Source organism: Heliangelus exortis, chromosome 1 (genome assembly GCF_036169615.1).
Source record: "Heliangelus exortis chromosome 1, bHelExo1.hap1, whole genome shotgun sequence".
NCBI lineage: Eukaryota > Metazoa > Chordata > Aves > Apodiformes > Trochilidae > Heliangelus > Heliangelus exortis.
In genome coordinates this window covers 187,360,411-187,376,428 of record NC_092422.1, presented here as the reverse complement: position 1 = coordinate 187,376,428, position 16,018 = coordinate 187,360,411, and the positions used below count along the sequence as shown (strand labels likewise).

The window sequence follows — 16,018 nt, the reverse complement described above, 5'->3', positions numbered from 1 at the left end:
GAATTTGTATCTTTTGAGTATTGTGGCTTTAACTGGGCAGTGTACATGGTGGGGAAATAAACACAAAGATATAAGAAATGCTTTCCTTACTGCTGAATTTATCACTCATTCTTGTAAAAAAAACATATTCAGAAAACTAGGAAATGCAAAATATTATTAGCAGCAATCCAATCTGTTGCTTTAGATAACCTACTTGTGAGTAAGTCAAACACGGCAAAAATTGTTGCAAAATTGTGCCTGGAATCACGTGTTTATCTAAGTTCACACGGTCATCTACTGTCATGTCAAAATCCACTTCTTCCCGTCGCTCAGAATTACTGTAAAATTTCTGTCAGCTCATCTGAGTGTGATACAGAAGAACCAGTTTTTCTTTGGAATGTCAATAGCCAGAAGTTCATTAGCCATGTTTTCTTGGTTGCTGTTGAGGTACTTACTGGAAACATAAAGGATGTTGTGACAAAAGTTCATATGTTCTGTACATATCCTGTTGTAAACCCAAAGTTAAATTTGTAACTGGGGCTAGAAGCAGATCTGCTTATTGAAGTAGGACAACTGATTCTGTTGTGTTGCTTTATATTTTCAGTGGCTTCATTCAGTCTTTGCTCCAAGCTATTCTACATTCATGTGTTATGTATGTGTGTTTGTGTATGTATATATATAATGTATTATATATATATGTTTTTGTCTGTCTCTACATATATACTTACAAAAAGTAGGACATGTTCTTTTTACCGATATATTAATTAAATGAAGACCAGCCCAAAGTAAACTGTTGATGAAAGCTGAAATTTATGGACTTTCTCATCACAACTGAGAGCAAGAAGTTACAGTTTTGTCTAATCCACTCCTGAGCTTTTGCTGATTCTTGGTTTTAGAAATAATTGGGACTAACTTTTCATACTCGTTCTTTATTTTAAATTTTCTTAAGATATTCCTACTTGTAGGGTTTGTCTTTTTCCTGCTTCCCTAGATTTTGCCCTCCCTAGATTTTGCCCTATTATTTTTCTCTTGCTGTCTAACAGCTGTTTTAGAGCTAAAGCTCTCTGGAGCAGGTCCAGAGAAGAGCAAGGAGGCTGTGAAGGGACTCGAGCACAAGTCCTGAGAGGAAGGGCTGAGGGAGCTGGGGGTGTTCAGTCTGGAGAAGAGGAGGCTCAGGGGAGACCTCATCACTCTCTACAACTCCCTGAAAGGAAGTTGGAGCCAGGGGGGGTTGGTCTCTTCCCCCAGGCAGCTATCAGTAGTACAAGAGGGCATGGACTTAAGCTCTGCCAGCGGAGTTTTAGGTCAGATATTAGGAAGAAATTCTTTACAGAGAGGGTAATCAGGCACTGGAATGGGCTGCCCAGGGAGGTGGTGCATTCTCTGTCCCTGGAGGTTTTTAAGATGAGACTGATGTGGCACTCAGTGCCATGGTCTGGTAACCATGGTGGTTGTGGATCAAGGGTTGGACTTTGTGATCTCAGAGGTCCTTTCCAACCCAGCTGATTCTGTGATTTGGTGATTACACTAAGTGTATTACATAAGGTCACATCTGAATTGAGTTTAAATTCAAGTTATTAAATTCTAAAGAGGTACTTTCATTTGAAGCTGTCTTTCAAGACTGTCTTTAATAGCTGACTTTTTTTGTGGTAATTCACAGCTCTTTTCTGTCCTGTTCTTTCAAGTTTCTTAAAGCATTGCTCTGGTCTTACATTCTGCATGATAATCCCAGAATTTTCAGATACTTTTAAGTTTACCAGCTAATCAAAATTTATTCACAGTTATTACCCTCTTTAATTATACATTTGGCAGGGGGAGATAGCACTGTCCTCATAGGTGTCCCCCTGTTTTGTTAGATATCCATTGAATGCACCTTCTCAAAAATACCCTCCTCTCTCTTTTCTTGATTTATCTCCAATTTTCTCCTCATACTAAAAATTCCACGTCTCCTTCTCTTGACCTTGCTTGTTGTAATATGATTAACTCTAATCTCATCACCTTTCATTTCATACATGAACTTGAGTTCATGAAGGGTGGTTTAAAATACAAAAAGTACTGCTGTATTTAGCAACTGGAGAACCGATTTAATCGGTGTGTTAATAAAGAATTTTAGCTTACTTTTTTCTAATGAAAGAAGGAGAAAAAGTTAGATGTTTCCTTAATAAACTATGGAGAAATAGTAAAGCATTAGTGAAGGGAAAAATATAAATGAAACCCCAAACATTAGAATAAAAAAGTACAAATTTGCTTGTTAATCATTTAGAATGGAAGACAAAACCTTTCTGGCTATTTAAATATATAGTTTTCTGAATCCTTTTTCATGTCTGAGTTGATATTTCATAAAGGAAAAGCTAATTTCATATATCATCCCAAATAAGTGTGAATTCCTTGTCTCAGAACCAAGAGATACTATATGATTTTTCAGAACTGACATTATTTTGTCATTGAAAATAGTGATGATATGAACAGCAGTAGTATCATGTGATGGATTGGTTTTGTTAATTTTGCTTGCGTGTACTTTCTGCCTCCCTATTTAGTATATTAAAGTTTGCTTTAGTTTTTTCCTTTTTTCTTTTACTTTTATCCCTTCTACTATCTAGCTATAAACATTTTCTTAACATTTATTTTCTATTAATCTATTATATCCTATTTTTTTTCACACAATCTATTTTTAAAAAGAAATTTTTAATTCACTGTAGCAAATGGAAACAATGTATTTTCAGCTTTCTATAAAGTAGTGTTATTTTTTTTCCCATTTTTTACCAGCTAAATGTCATGACTCCAGCACTTGGCTTCAGTAATTCTAATATGCTGTAGTTCAATATTTGTGATTTCACTAAAAATTCTTTTTTCTCATTTTTGCATGTGATTTTTTTCCTAGGAGCTGGGCCTCGTGATTACAGGAACTTTGCCTGTCTTCAATCTAACAAAGGAACAAAATGGGAAAATAGTAAGATGTTACTTTAAAAAAATATAAAAATCCATTATTAGAGTTATATTTAAATCAAACTCCTTGAAAATACACATTTCCATAAAGCTTTCTACAATTTGTCTTGTACACCAGAAGCCAAGGGGTCATCTCTAGTGGCCTGATGATAACCTCCTGGGAATAAGAAAATGCAGATCACCCTTTCTCTAGTTTTAAGTTTCAGGATATGACGTTGGTTGATGTATCTCTGTGACATGGTGGCAGTGGGATTATTACTACAGTATTTAGTCCTTTCCAAGAAAGAAACCCAGATAAATTTATGAAAATTCTGTGAAGTTGTGACATTTCAGGGTAAATAGCAATGCTGTAGAGATTTTGCATCAATTGATTGCAACAATAATAAAAAATAGCACTATATACTTAAAAATCTAGATACTAAATAATAAAATTGCCCATCCCTGTTGCAGTCTGATAAGGGATCAGTTTATTTTCTATTCACAACATCAAGATGGTGCTCTTTAAAAATCAGATGTAGAAGATGCTTTATAGTGTGTGGCAAAATACATTTGGTGTGATACTCATGTTTGTTCATGTCCAAATATATAGAAGTTTAGGCAAGATGCTTTTTGGTTCAGTTTCCCAGATAATAAAAGGAGTCTGAATGAAAACAGATTTTATTGCTACCATTTATTTAATGCATCACTTCTGCTTTCGCTTGTTTTGTTTTTAAATTTATTGTTTATTCATGCAGGAAAGCATCCATATTCATCTTCATATGTAGTAGATTTTTTGTATTCTGTACTAAGTTCTGAATTTATTTAATGTTACTTTGAGTCTATTGGATGTTATGTAAAATATTTAGAACAGAAACATAAGTAAATAGGTACCTTTTTAAGTAGTACCTGTCAAACATGAAAAAAATATTCTAACATTTTGGAATTTTACTAGAATCAGCTGATTCTTGGAGTAATGGGAGTTGATGTCTCTTTAGAGGACATAAAAAAACTGACACCCCGATTTACGGTAAGTTTTTTGCATTGGTGGTTTCTCTTTATGTTTGATTTATTTATGATTACTTTGCATGCTCTTTCATAAGTCATGCAGCCATGTCAGGATGTGGTCAAAGTATCAGCAGGCTTCTTTTCATATATTCTTTTGCATTGTAGATTTTCTGACAGTTTTCTCCCCAGCCATATATGTGCTTCTGTGTGAGTTGTCCATCAGGATGCCTCTGTAAAAGCCAACTTTTACATTGGGGTATATATTCAAAGTAGTTGTTTTCCTGTAGCTTAAGGCACTGCTCTTTATTTGAGTGTTTGATTCTTAACACTGTGTAAAGTACACAATTATTTCAACTAATAATAATAGTTAGTATTTATATGGGTCAGTTCTTTATAGAAAAAGTTATTAAATATACATTTCTGTCTGTACCTTACTCAGTATGATTGATTTATATATTTAGACATCTAGCTGGGGAGTTTCAAAGAAAATAACTAGTACTGTGGAAAACAACATCTGAAGCAAAGGGACATCATGAATTTGACCAAAGGCAAATGCTAAGTCCAGCATCTTATAATAGAATAATCCCATGCCACAATACAGGCTTGGAACAGAATGCCTCAAAAGGCAGGAAAGGGCCTGGGGTAATGGTGGTGGACCAGCTGAACATAAGTGAGCAAGCAGTGTGTCCTTGCAGTAAAGAAGGCCAGCTTTTCAATGAACACCTGCATCAGGAGAACTGTGTGAACGTTTGACTACTTCAGTACTAAGACACTACAGCAAGTCCAGTGCAGAGCAGCTGAACTGGCCAAGGCACTGGAGAACATGCTGTATGGGGAGAAGCTGAGAAAAATGGGTTTGTGAAGATGAAACCGAGTGGGTTACCTAATGGGAGTTACAGAGAAGTCAGACCTTGACATTTCTTGAAGATTTGTAACAAAAAGCAGAGGCAACTAACATAATTGTGGCAGCATAAATTCCAGCTAGAAATAAGGGAAATAAAATCATTGTGAGGGTGGTTAAAAACTTGAGCAGGTTGCCTAGAAAGCTTATGGAACTGCTTATGGAATATTGAAAGTATTCAAAGACCCTTTGAAACTTAGCCTAACATTGAAGCTGGATCTTATTTTAAAGTTAACTCTGCTTTCAGTGAAGGGTTGTACCAGGTCACCTCCAGTGGTCCCATCAGCCTAAATTAAATCTCCAAGTTCATGATTCTAAAAGAATAAATACTATTAAATTTTCCCCTCCATGTTAATATCTCACATATTTCATTATGCCTGAGCCAATGCATTTTCTTTAATGTGGCCATTGCTTGAAAGCCATTAATTAATCTTTCTTTACTACTTAAAACCCTGTAATGCTAAGCTTAATTTCTTTCTTTTAGCTTTGTCCAAACGGATACTATTTTGCAATTGATCCTAATGGGTATGTGCTACTTCATCCAAACCTCCAACCAAAGGTATGAAAAACCTTCTAATTTATTTCTCTGTAATGAGGGTGTGTTGTCAGAAATAACAGAGAAATCTAAGATCTACTGAAAGTACCAGAGAGTAAAATTAAAGATTTCTCAGTTTTGGGGGTGTCAGCAAAATCCATGGTATGGCTCCATTCAAATATGCTTTAGTCAGCACAAAGACCAGTATTGCCTTGTATTGCCTTTGGTATCAATAAAATAAAAATATGTATATTTTACACCAACATTTTTGTATGTGAAACAAGCAGTTTAGCAGACCAATATTATCAAAAGAACAAGTGGTAGCTATAACATTGTGAAGAACTTCTAGTGTGTTACAAGATGTTCTTTAGTTTGCTAGTGCACGTGTTTATTTCATGATACTTTCTCATTTCAGAAGTTCAGACTTGCAAACCCACAGTAATCAGGGTAAAAAAAATGTATTTTCTTATTTTTGGATTAATTTATTTGCTTAGTGTTTTTTTTAGTTTGCCAGAGCTGCAACCTGAGCTAGAGTTGGTGTAAACCTAGATGACCACTGTCTTCCAGAATGCGAAAGTTTTCAGTAGTTCAACTTGAGAAAGGTCTTTCATCTTTAAAGATGAAATCTTTAGTCAAATCTGATTAGGATGCAGCTTTCCTCAAACTTCAGGAAAATTTAAACCCAATATTTCAGCCTGGCTTTATATCCATTAACAGTAGTCCTGACCCTATGCAGCCTCCCACATTCTTTGATAGGATACTTCAATATGAATGGATGATTTTTTTTCTTCTGAATCAGAATTTTAATCTTTGTTTCAGTGAAGGGATTGCCCATGTCAGACAATGTTCTGTTTAGTGGAATATTTGAAAATATATGTATTACACTGGAAACATATTTTCAGTATTTTTTTTCTCAAGACATCATAGTGCACAAAATGCAGAAAAGAAGAAGGTAAAACTCAATTAACTAAAAAGAAAACCAAAAAATAATCACTCCAGATTGAGATAACTGTATGGATTATTTACTGACTAAAAGTCAGATGTAAGTATTGATGACCAAAAACTTATCCATGTAGTTCAGTTGCCAGTATTAAAATTTCTCATTGAAATAGTACAGCCAAGATGAATGCAAGCTGTCAATGCATGGGCAAAAAAGGCACCCTACTCCTTAATTATTTTTTGGCACTTAGTACCCTGCAGGGAAATTCTTAAGTAATAGAAGCTTGTGTGTGCTACCTTTAGGCATGGAAATACTGGGGTTTTGTATATTAGATGCATTTCCAACACTTTATTCCTCCCGGCCATGTTCCTGTGGCAAAATAGCAGCAAGTCGTGGCTGTGCCACTGTCATCTTTTGTTTCTTCAGCAGAAAGTCCTGTCATAGCTACAAGAGGGATAGCAGACCACTGTTTCAGTACCTCACCATCTTTAGTACTACCAAAGGCAGAGAAAGAAATGAAGAATTTGTCTACATGATTTAGAGATTCATTTATTTCTTAAGCTGGGGGAAGTCAGCATTGCAAATGTTTGAATTAATTTCATGGTGAACTAATGAATATGTTTGAAATCTTTTCCTGTGTATACTTTTTACTGTGTATCAAAAGAAGGAAAAAAATCTGAAGAAGAAGAAAAAGGATTACTTGATCTAACTATTGACAAACCCTTTTCATTTTTTATTTTTCCCTTTTGGTTTTTTTTGAAAGGATTCTTTTAAAAAGAAAAGGGTGGGGAGGAGGGGAGGAAATCAAGGTTTTTATATTGTTTTCACAATTCAGGTAGACTTTAATTTCTCAATATATGCACTTAAGTTTTCATGTGCTAGATAGTGAAAGTTTTGATTTTATGATTTTTCTGGTGAATTATTCTGAGACAAACATACACACCATTACTGACCAGATCTTTTTTTATTAGAGCTTATTAGAAACTCAGAAGATGATCAGTGGTCTATTTACCTTTTCCTTTAATGCAAATTAAATGATGTGTTTGTTTACAGAAGGAATTTAAAATGAAGACATTTTAATGTCCTTTAATGTAGCGTTGTGAGGAAATGATGATTATGGATTGTTTGTCTCAAATGTGGTAGTATGTGTGACTAGTTGTCATGGGTTTTCTGTGTAGTTTTCTACTTTAAAATATATGGAAGTCCAGAAATGCTTTCACATAATGCGCAGATATTTGATACAGAAAAAATATATATATTTTAAAAGGTATTTTGTAAGTGATATGTCTTATGTTGTAGAAGAACGTGTAAATGCAATCTTAAGCTTATGCATTATTGTTGTTGTTATTGACAGTTACACAGACTAGACTTTTTCATTCCCAGTTTGTTTGGGGTGGTGCATGCTATTCAGACTGATACAAGAACTACGATTTAAAACTAAGGTACACTACAAAGACAGATATATTTAGAACTCATGGACTTTCTATAACACGTCATATTAATTTTAGTTGAACCTCCTGGTAGCTGTTAACTTATTAACAAATGACATCTTAAACCTCTTTGCCAGCAATTTTTCAACAGATGTAAATTAAAACATGACTACATCTTTACCTTTGAAGAGGTGAGGGTGTGTTACACTTCCAGTGGATCCTTCTTCTGAATGTCTTCTGCTTTCCTCCTGAAAATCTGTTATCTCAAATCAAAACTGGTTCAACACAATATTTTAAGATCTTATCTATCATAATGACCTCACAAAAAATGCCCCTAGAAATTCAGAACATTTTCAGGACAACTAAGAAAATTTAACAAAAGGAGCATTCGAATTTGGATTAAAATAATGAAGAATTTTACCATCATGTTCTTATTTGCACTCAAACAATAGGCATAACACAGGAAACCTTTTTTAAAACTTTTGGTTTAATATTGTTTTAAACTGACTAAAATACAATTTTTCAAGTGTATGCAGTACCATGGTCCAGTATTACATCTATAATTTATGATTTTGAAAAAAAAATTTAAGAGGAGATGGTTTTAAGAGCAGATGCAACAGTAAACAGAAAATGAAACTCTTTTAATTTTATATTTTAATTCTGAAAGAGTAGGTGAGAGGAAGAGCTGTCTGTAAACTTAATTGACATTATTGAACATAAATCTGATTTATATTATCCTAAACAATACCTGTGTGTGATTTTGACAGGGAGCTCAGAACTTCTAGTGGGAATTAGGACTAATCTCTGCTTCCAGAACACATGGATAGAATACTTTTCCAGTACACTCTGGATAGTATAGGTCTTGAGGGAAGACTTCCATTCTATAAGTTGGCTGTTTACTAATAGTATTAAAAATATAAATTACTGCTTTTTTGTTACTTCAGCAAATTGGTGTGGGCATACCAAAAGTTAATTTGAGAAAAAGGAGACCTAATGTACAGGTAACTTTGGATGGAGGTGATTAGTGCATTAGAATGCATTAGACCTGGAAAAACAATTAGAAAGCTTCTGCCCTGCTTACTAGGAATAACCTAACTAGAGAACTGTTTACTCTGACAAACAGCTTCCAAAGCATGGAGCTTGCATCCTTCCTTGTTTAAATAATAGAAAACATGTTACTGGCTGTAGTGAAGGGCGTTCCATTAAATTATGGTGCTTTACTAATAGGTGCTAATTAGAGCCGTACTGTAAAAACTATTCTTCAGATTTTGAAATGAATTTGAAGACTGGGACTTAAAAAAAAGAGACTACTTGTGCTGGTTTTGCTTGCATAAACCCAAAGACATCATTCTTACAATATTATTGCCAAGTTTTATTGTACAGCGTATGCTGTATAACATCACAGAATTCAAATGAACTGCTCAGTTTTTTAGTGAAGATGTCAAAATAGGGCATATATTTTATCTGCATTTTACATCAGGCTTCTCAATTTATCAAACCCAGCTCCAGAGGATTAACTGCCATTAAGACGTGAAGGAAAAGGAAATCAGTACTATTGATGTATTGCAATCTCTGAGCAGAAAACACTTAAGGAAAACTTAAAAATCATAACAGGAACAGATTTACAATGTAACTAGCAAAAGAAAAAAAAAATAAGTACAGTCCACCTATGTACTTATGTAATGTTAATTTCTTACACATATGGGAATGTATAATGCAAAGCTTGTGGCTTGCATAACACCAGTAAAATGTGGTGAAAAATCCTGAGCTAATTCAATCACGAATTTCACAGAGCCGTGGGTGTCTGTGTTTCTACCACATCTAGAGGACCACCTCTGGACTAGATTTTTGTTTATGCACTCATGAAGACAGCACTAGAATATAAAAAAGTCTCAATTTTCTGAGCACCCCTGGCTTCTCAGCATGCTCTGGTACAATTTGGCTGTTGCTGGGTTTGCCTGGCTGTGCTGGTTGCCTGGGGAGGTGCAGCTCTGGGCTCCCATCCCATCTGTAACTCCAGATGCTACTGAGTCTCCTTCGGGCCCAGGATTCTGTTGCCTTCTTACTACCATTTATTTTAAAGCTGAAGAGCCTGTGTCTCCATGAGTAGAGCAGGTATAAGTAGGAACTAGGCTCCTAGAACTCACACCAAAGAATTTGTGAGAATACTGGCCTCCCAAAACAAAACAAAAGACCAAAAAAGACATTTTAATGAGCTTTTTTTTTTTTTTTTTTTTAAATGTTGCTGCACCAGTTCTTTCTTTCTTTGATTCCTTCTTGACTTGTCATTGAAGTAATAGATATTTGCCTTTGTTTGTCATGCTGCAAATGGATTGCAGTCCCTTTATTTGCATGCTTTATTGCTAGTGATTTAATTTTGTTTTGTTTTATTAAGTTGTGCTGGTGAATGTGGTTGTATTGTGCTTATTCTAGTCATGCCGTGTACATGACTGGAAAAAGAGAAGAACAAACTGAGCAGTAAGTTTGTTTCTTCATGGCTTTCAATAAATCCCACTAAATGGCAACCTTGGAAGAAAAAAATGTGGAGCCCAAATACTGCTAAAAACACATTCTTGGTGGACAAATTAATAACAAAAAAAAGATGTAGCAGGGGAAATAGTCTTCCTTTTACAGAGTGGGGCTAGAAATTTACTATCCTAATTTCAAATGGATTTCTTTGTGCCTCAGGCACATCCCATTAGGTATCTACACATGCTTAGTTTGTTCATCTACTAAAAGTCATTAATAAGTATGTTATATAGAATGTGTTGTGATGTTTTAAAGAGACCAAGAGCAAACAGTTAATGTGTACTTGAATTTTGATGGACTATTCAGGTTAACTGTCTTTGGGACTCCATAACTATGAGTAGCCCAGGTTATCATTTGAAATTAATATTGACTTTGATTTGATGTGACAGCTTTTTTTTTTCTTTTTTTTCACCATTTATTTTCTTCTTTGTTCCTCTGTGTGTTGGAATGGAATGTGAACTTCATAACTACCTCCTCTGCCATGCCAATGCCTTCATGCATGCTGTTTGGGTTTGACCATGCTATTCATTATCCATTGCATGTAAGAAAATGTATTTTTAAATTTATTTTTACATTTCAGACTTTTTCTATGTGTTGGGGGGGAAAAAGACACTTTTAAAAATTACAGTAATTAAAGTGTTTTGAATTAGTTGAGAGAATATATTAATGCTTTTATATTAAAGGTATTAGCTTTTTCAATGATTTATAAGTAGGAATATAAAAACTAATTGTAGTTATTAGAAGATATGTAAAAGAAATATCTGGAATCTTTGTCTAAAATCTTTCCAGTACATATTCTCTTTCTAAGAATAGATTCATTGGGTTTTCTCTTAGCAGACAGTAAATTGTATTTTCTAAGAAAAGGAATGATTCCATATACTCAGAAATATATGCATTTGCACATCAAGAATGTGAAGAAATAATCTTCAGTCTCCTATTCGATATTACAAGCTTGAAAATGGGAACTAAAGTTAAACTCTTAATGCTCCAGACTATTAAGTGAAGGCATCTTTTACCAGCTATCCAGGACATTACTTGCTTCCAACAGAGACTGGAAACTCATACATAAATTGTGGTGAAAAATACCTGTATTCTTTGATAGAATAGTCATGTGTTCATTTGTCATGTACCTTTGCAAAGGATGTTAGGCTAGAAGGAACATTATCATAATTTTGAAAGAAAAGACTTTAGTCTATCCTGCAAATAAGTTAATATAGCTGATTCACTACAATCCTCTAAGAATGTAATTATCAGAATTCATACTAGTCTTGAAATAATAGCTAATGGCAATTTCTGTGTTGCTAACCCTATGAAAAACACTGCTTAGTTACTCATAAAAGTAGGCCTTGAGATCCTGAATGAACTGTGCTATTACACAAAGTAAGTTATTCTCAATCAAACTAAATTACAAAAATTGGACTTTTTTCATCTTCTATTATAAAATATCATATTTAAGTGGTTGAATAATATATACCCATACTCTTTTTCCTAGAAGTATTTTGTTAGATAGGTGTGTTAAATCATTGGATAAGTACTGAGTGATGAGGATTGAGGATTTTTACAGGATGTGCCATATACAGTCAATGGGACTTAACTTTAACCCATTACTCAAAAAAACCCCAAACAAAACATCAACAAAAAAACCCATGGGATTTCTAACAGCTCATATGGAAGATGGTTCTGTCCAAGTGAATGAAGACTACAACTGATAAAGAAGTAGAGGCTGGAGGGTGGCCTGAGCTAGGTCAGCAGAGCTACAGGGCTCTTCCCACACTCCTTTGGGACCCAGGGTTACTACTGCGGATGCAAATAACCAAACTTCTCTATGTTTCGTAGTTGAGGATCCAGTTCACATACATTCCTTAGTTCTTGAAGCTGCTGGGTTGCAGTATTGTGCTACAAGTGTCTTAAACTGAGATAGCAGTACTGATGTCAAAAGGAACTGCAAGGTACTCAGGGAAGTTCTGTAATGTTGAATATTAAAGTGATATTTGTTTTCTGATAATAAAGAAATCCTTTATTATAATTGCTGCTCCCTCCCTGAGCTACATTTCATTCCCACCTGATAACAGCAAGTATGTGCTGTGCTTTTGGCAAAGCTCTAAATATAACAATTATCCTATTTTACCAGTCAGCTGGAAAACTTTCCCAAATTTCCCCCTCCTTTCTCAGAGCCAGGAGAGCTAAAGATATCTGATGTTTCCTCTGATTCATTTTATGCCACCATTACTGTCTGTGACATCCTTCATACGTGACAGACCGTGGATGGACACTAGCTATTAGTGTTAATTTCATTTTCACTTCTCCAGTTAACCTTTTTCCAAAGAAATAAAATAAACGAGAAGGGGTCACTAGTAATTCTTCACACTATAAGATTAAAATAGATGGGTAAGTAATCCCAGTTAAACAGATTATTTAGAAATGAAGGGATTAGAATGATTTATAACGTTACAATACTCTGTCTTTATTGTTTAATCATTCAATATCTTCTGCCTCAGAATCCTAAATCCCAGGAGCCTGTTACGCTGGATTTTCTAGATGCTGAATTGGAAAATGATATTAAAGTTGAGGTGAGATTACATGGTTTCTTAGTACATGTTGCTGATTGCATTTCACTGTATAATAACTGGAAAGCAGTAAATGCTCTAGATTTTGAATGGGAATATATTTCACTATAACTTTCAATGTTAACTTTGTAAAGGCAATAACTTTATAGATAGATGAATTAATGTTTAAACAAATTGAAAACCGGTATGTGTAAGGAAGGACAATGCATTATGTTCCTCTTGTTTGCTTTAAAGACATCATAATAACTATATAAATAACTTTTCTTAAGTCAAAATTCCTGGGGATGGGATTTGTCAACTTATCAGAACAGAACACTTTTTATTAGGACATAATTTAAAATATTTAACAGAAAAATTTTATATTTATTTCCCTATCTCTTATTTTTTTCAGTTACTAATCAGAAATCATGATTTTTTTAAAAAATAGTTAAACTTATGAAATCAAATTAAGGGATTTTATAGCATTTGGTGTTTCTTGACACATTTTTTCACTTGTTTTGAAATTGTTCTTTCATGATGACACTATTGGTATCTGTTAAATTCCACCTTAAGCCTCTTTGAAACTCCTGCTTCAGAGAGGAATTACTCTCAAACTTGTATAAATTTCTTTTTCCCCCAGATGTGCTGGGAAGCATGAGAAATGCTAGACAAAAATCCCTCTCATTCCCTCTCATCCTCACGGAATTCATACTCTCTCGAATGCCCAAGATCCCAATATCAAGGGCTCAAGGGTTTTATGGGATGGTCTTTCTAAAGTGTACCAGATTTCTTGTAACACCTACGTTTTTGTTTTGGTTTGGTTTGGTTTTGTTTTTCCTTGCTACAGATTCGGAAAAAAATGATAGATGGAGAAAGTGGAGAAAAAACATTTGAAACACTGGTCAAGTCCCAAGATGAGGTAAGATAGGAACAGAGACAATTACATTTATAGGAACAAACAAAACTAGAAAAATACTGTGAAATGGTGAAAAGATGTTCATCTTGTAATGTCAGTTTGTATCATTTTCCCTCCAGATTTGCTAGTTGTACTGGCTTATAGGAAAAAAATTATGTATTTATGAAAAGAAGAATTGTTTTGTTTCCTGGTTGCTTTGGTACATCATTAATCAGGCAGTTGTTGATGAGGTCTCATGCTCTGTTCACCAGGAAATGGACCCAGCCTACTTCTGTGTATGAATCCCAAAACAAAGTACTTAATTTGCTTGTGAAGATGTGCAAGGATGGGTTTGGTAGTTTATGTTGTGGTTGAGTTGGAAGAAAGTAGCACAAAAAAATAACATGTATGTGCGTTAAGTGAAGACTACTCGGGACAAGCAAATTCATTTTACACTTACATTACACTTCTGAATAGCTTGTTGAGTTCTTTATTTTCTTGTCCAAAATTCTCATTCCTGATAAAGATTGCTACTGTTTCCTAGCAATAGGAAATACTCAAATTTGGTATAAATCCATATATCTATACCCCACTTTTTGGAAAGCTTTATGTGAAGAAATGGTGAGTAGTGAGCCAAAAAAACAGTTCTAGCTAGAGTATGCCCCAGTTACAGTTCTAAAAAAGCATTTTGAAACAGTTTTGCTCTGAATGTAAGCCAGCTAATTTAATGACTTAGGAGTCACATTTTATTTTTGCTAGATGAGGCTGAAAATGGAACTTAATTTTCTAAAACATTTTGACTGGTCTTCCATATTGTGATTTCACAGTATGAAGGTCACCATCACTTGGTTCTGCAATTAATCTATGGAAACACAGAAATAGTTTGAGTTGGAAGAGACCTTGAAAGATCATCTAGTCCAACCCTGCTGTGATGATCAGGGACATCTTCAGCTAAATTAGGTTGCTCAGAACACTATCAAACCTGACCTTGAATGTTGCCCAGGATTGGGCATCTGCCACCTCCTTGGGCAACCTGTGCCAGTGTTTCACCACCCGCATCATAATCAATTTCTTCCTTAAGAAGACTTCCTGTCTAGGAAGTCACCAGCCTGTCCCCTTGGTCTGAAGGGAGACTGGGTCATTCCTTATTCATTGTAGGAGAGTCCAAGTCCTGCTGGCATCAGTACTGGGAATAAGATGCTCCTGAAGAGAGGGACTCACTGGGACATAGAATAATAAAATCATTCATGTTGGAAAAGACCTTTAAGATCATCAAGTTCAACCGCCAATCCAATACCACCATGACACTAAACCATATCCTCAATTGCCATGTCCACAGGTTTTTTGAACACTTCCAGGGATGGTGACTCCACTTTCCTTGTCAGCCTGTTCCAATGCCTGACCACTCTCTCAGTAAAGAAATTTTTTCACAGTGTACAATCAGAACCTCTCCTGGCACAAATTGAAGCCATTTCCTCTATCCCATCACCAGTTACATGGGAGAAGAGACCAACCTCCACCCCACTTAGCCTCCTTTCAGGAAGATGTGTTGTTTTGGTTAGGGAGGGCCTTTCCAAACTTATGTATGAAAAGTGCTTTGTCTAGGTGGTTAGAAGGTCAAAAAACCCAAAAAACAAAACAGTACACCATTGGGCTATCAATACACTGCCTTCATGGTAAAGTTGTTGAAGACATCTCAGGCTATGCATGCATTTCTCAATCTGTGTGGTAAACCAGATCTGAAACAGTTGGCCCTGCAACTGTTTGCCCAAAGAGGGAGGGAGGGGAAACATTTACTCTTGGAAGTGCTGGAGCCAGCTACAGCATCAGGGTGCGGAAATGTGATGTCCCCGAGTGCATGAGAATGTGTCAGTTATGCATGGTCCAGACCACAATCTGTATTTGACTATCCCAAGCCTTTTGATCCCAGATGCTTCAGTTGCCCAATGAAATTAATTTGCCTCACCTTCCCTTTCATCATGGCCCAAGATTTCATCTTCTACTGGGAACAGCCAGAGATGGCTGGTAATGGTGACTGCTTCAAGCCATTGCACCCTCCCAGCTCCAGGCTGCTAGAGCCAGAATAAAGCTGCTTCAAACCACGGGCCATGCATGAGCCATGCATCGCTTAGGACTTGATAGCTTCATATATTTTCTTATAAAAAGGGCTGGTGTGGTCAGTTACTCTGAACTGACAGTTGCAGTCTTGAGGCTTAAAATTGATGTTCATTTTGTTTTGCTTTTTGGTTTAAGTTTGCATTGATTTCCTTTTGTATTGCAGCTGGCCCCAGCAGTGTCTTGGGAAATGACCTCATGCTGCAGCATAGAGACTG

General features: G+C 35.4%; 1 protein-coding gene across 4 annotated transcripts in view; it reads left to right on the top strand.

Annotated features, from left to right (window-relative positions):
* Positions 1–16,018, top strand: part of CACNA2D1 (calcium voltage-gated channel auxiliary subunit alpha2delta 1) — a 361,517-nt gene that overhangs the window by 313,770 nt on the left and 31,729 nt on the right. The window contains exons 16-21 of one of the 4 annotated variants that reach the window (XM_071734050.1): positions 2,861–2,929; positions 3,857–3,931; positions 5,295–5,369; positions 8,660–8,716; positions 12,743–12,814; positions 13,638–13,709. In XM_071734050.1, the coding sequence (XP_071590151.1) occupies positions 2,861–2,929; positions 3,857–3,931; positions 5,295–5,369; positions 8,660–8,716; positions 12,743–12,814; positions 13,638–13,709 (420 nt within the window). The remainder of the gene's footprint in view (positions 1–2,860; positions 2,930–3,856; positions 3,932–5,294; positions 5,370–8,659; positions 8,717–12,742; positions 12,815–13,637; positions 13,710–16,018) is intronic. The other 3 variants (XM_071734048.1, XM_071734046.1, XM_071734049.1) reach the window with 3 other exon arrangements.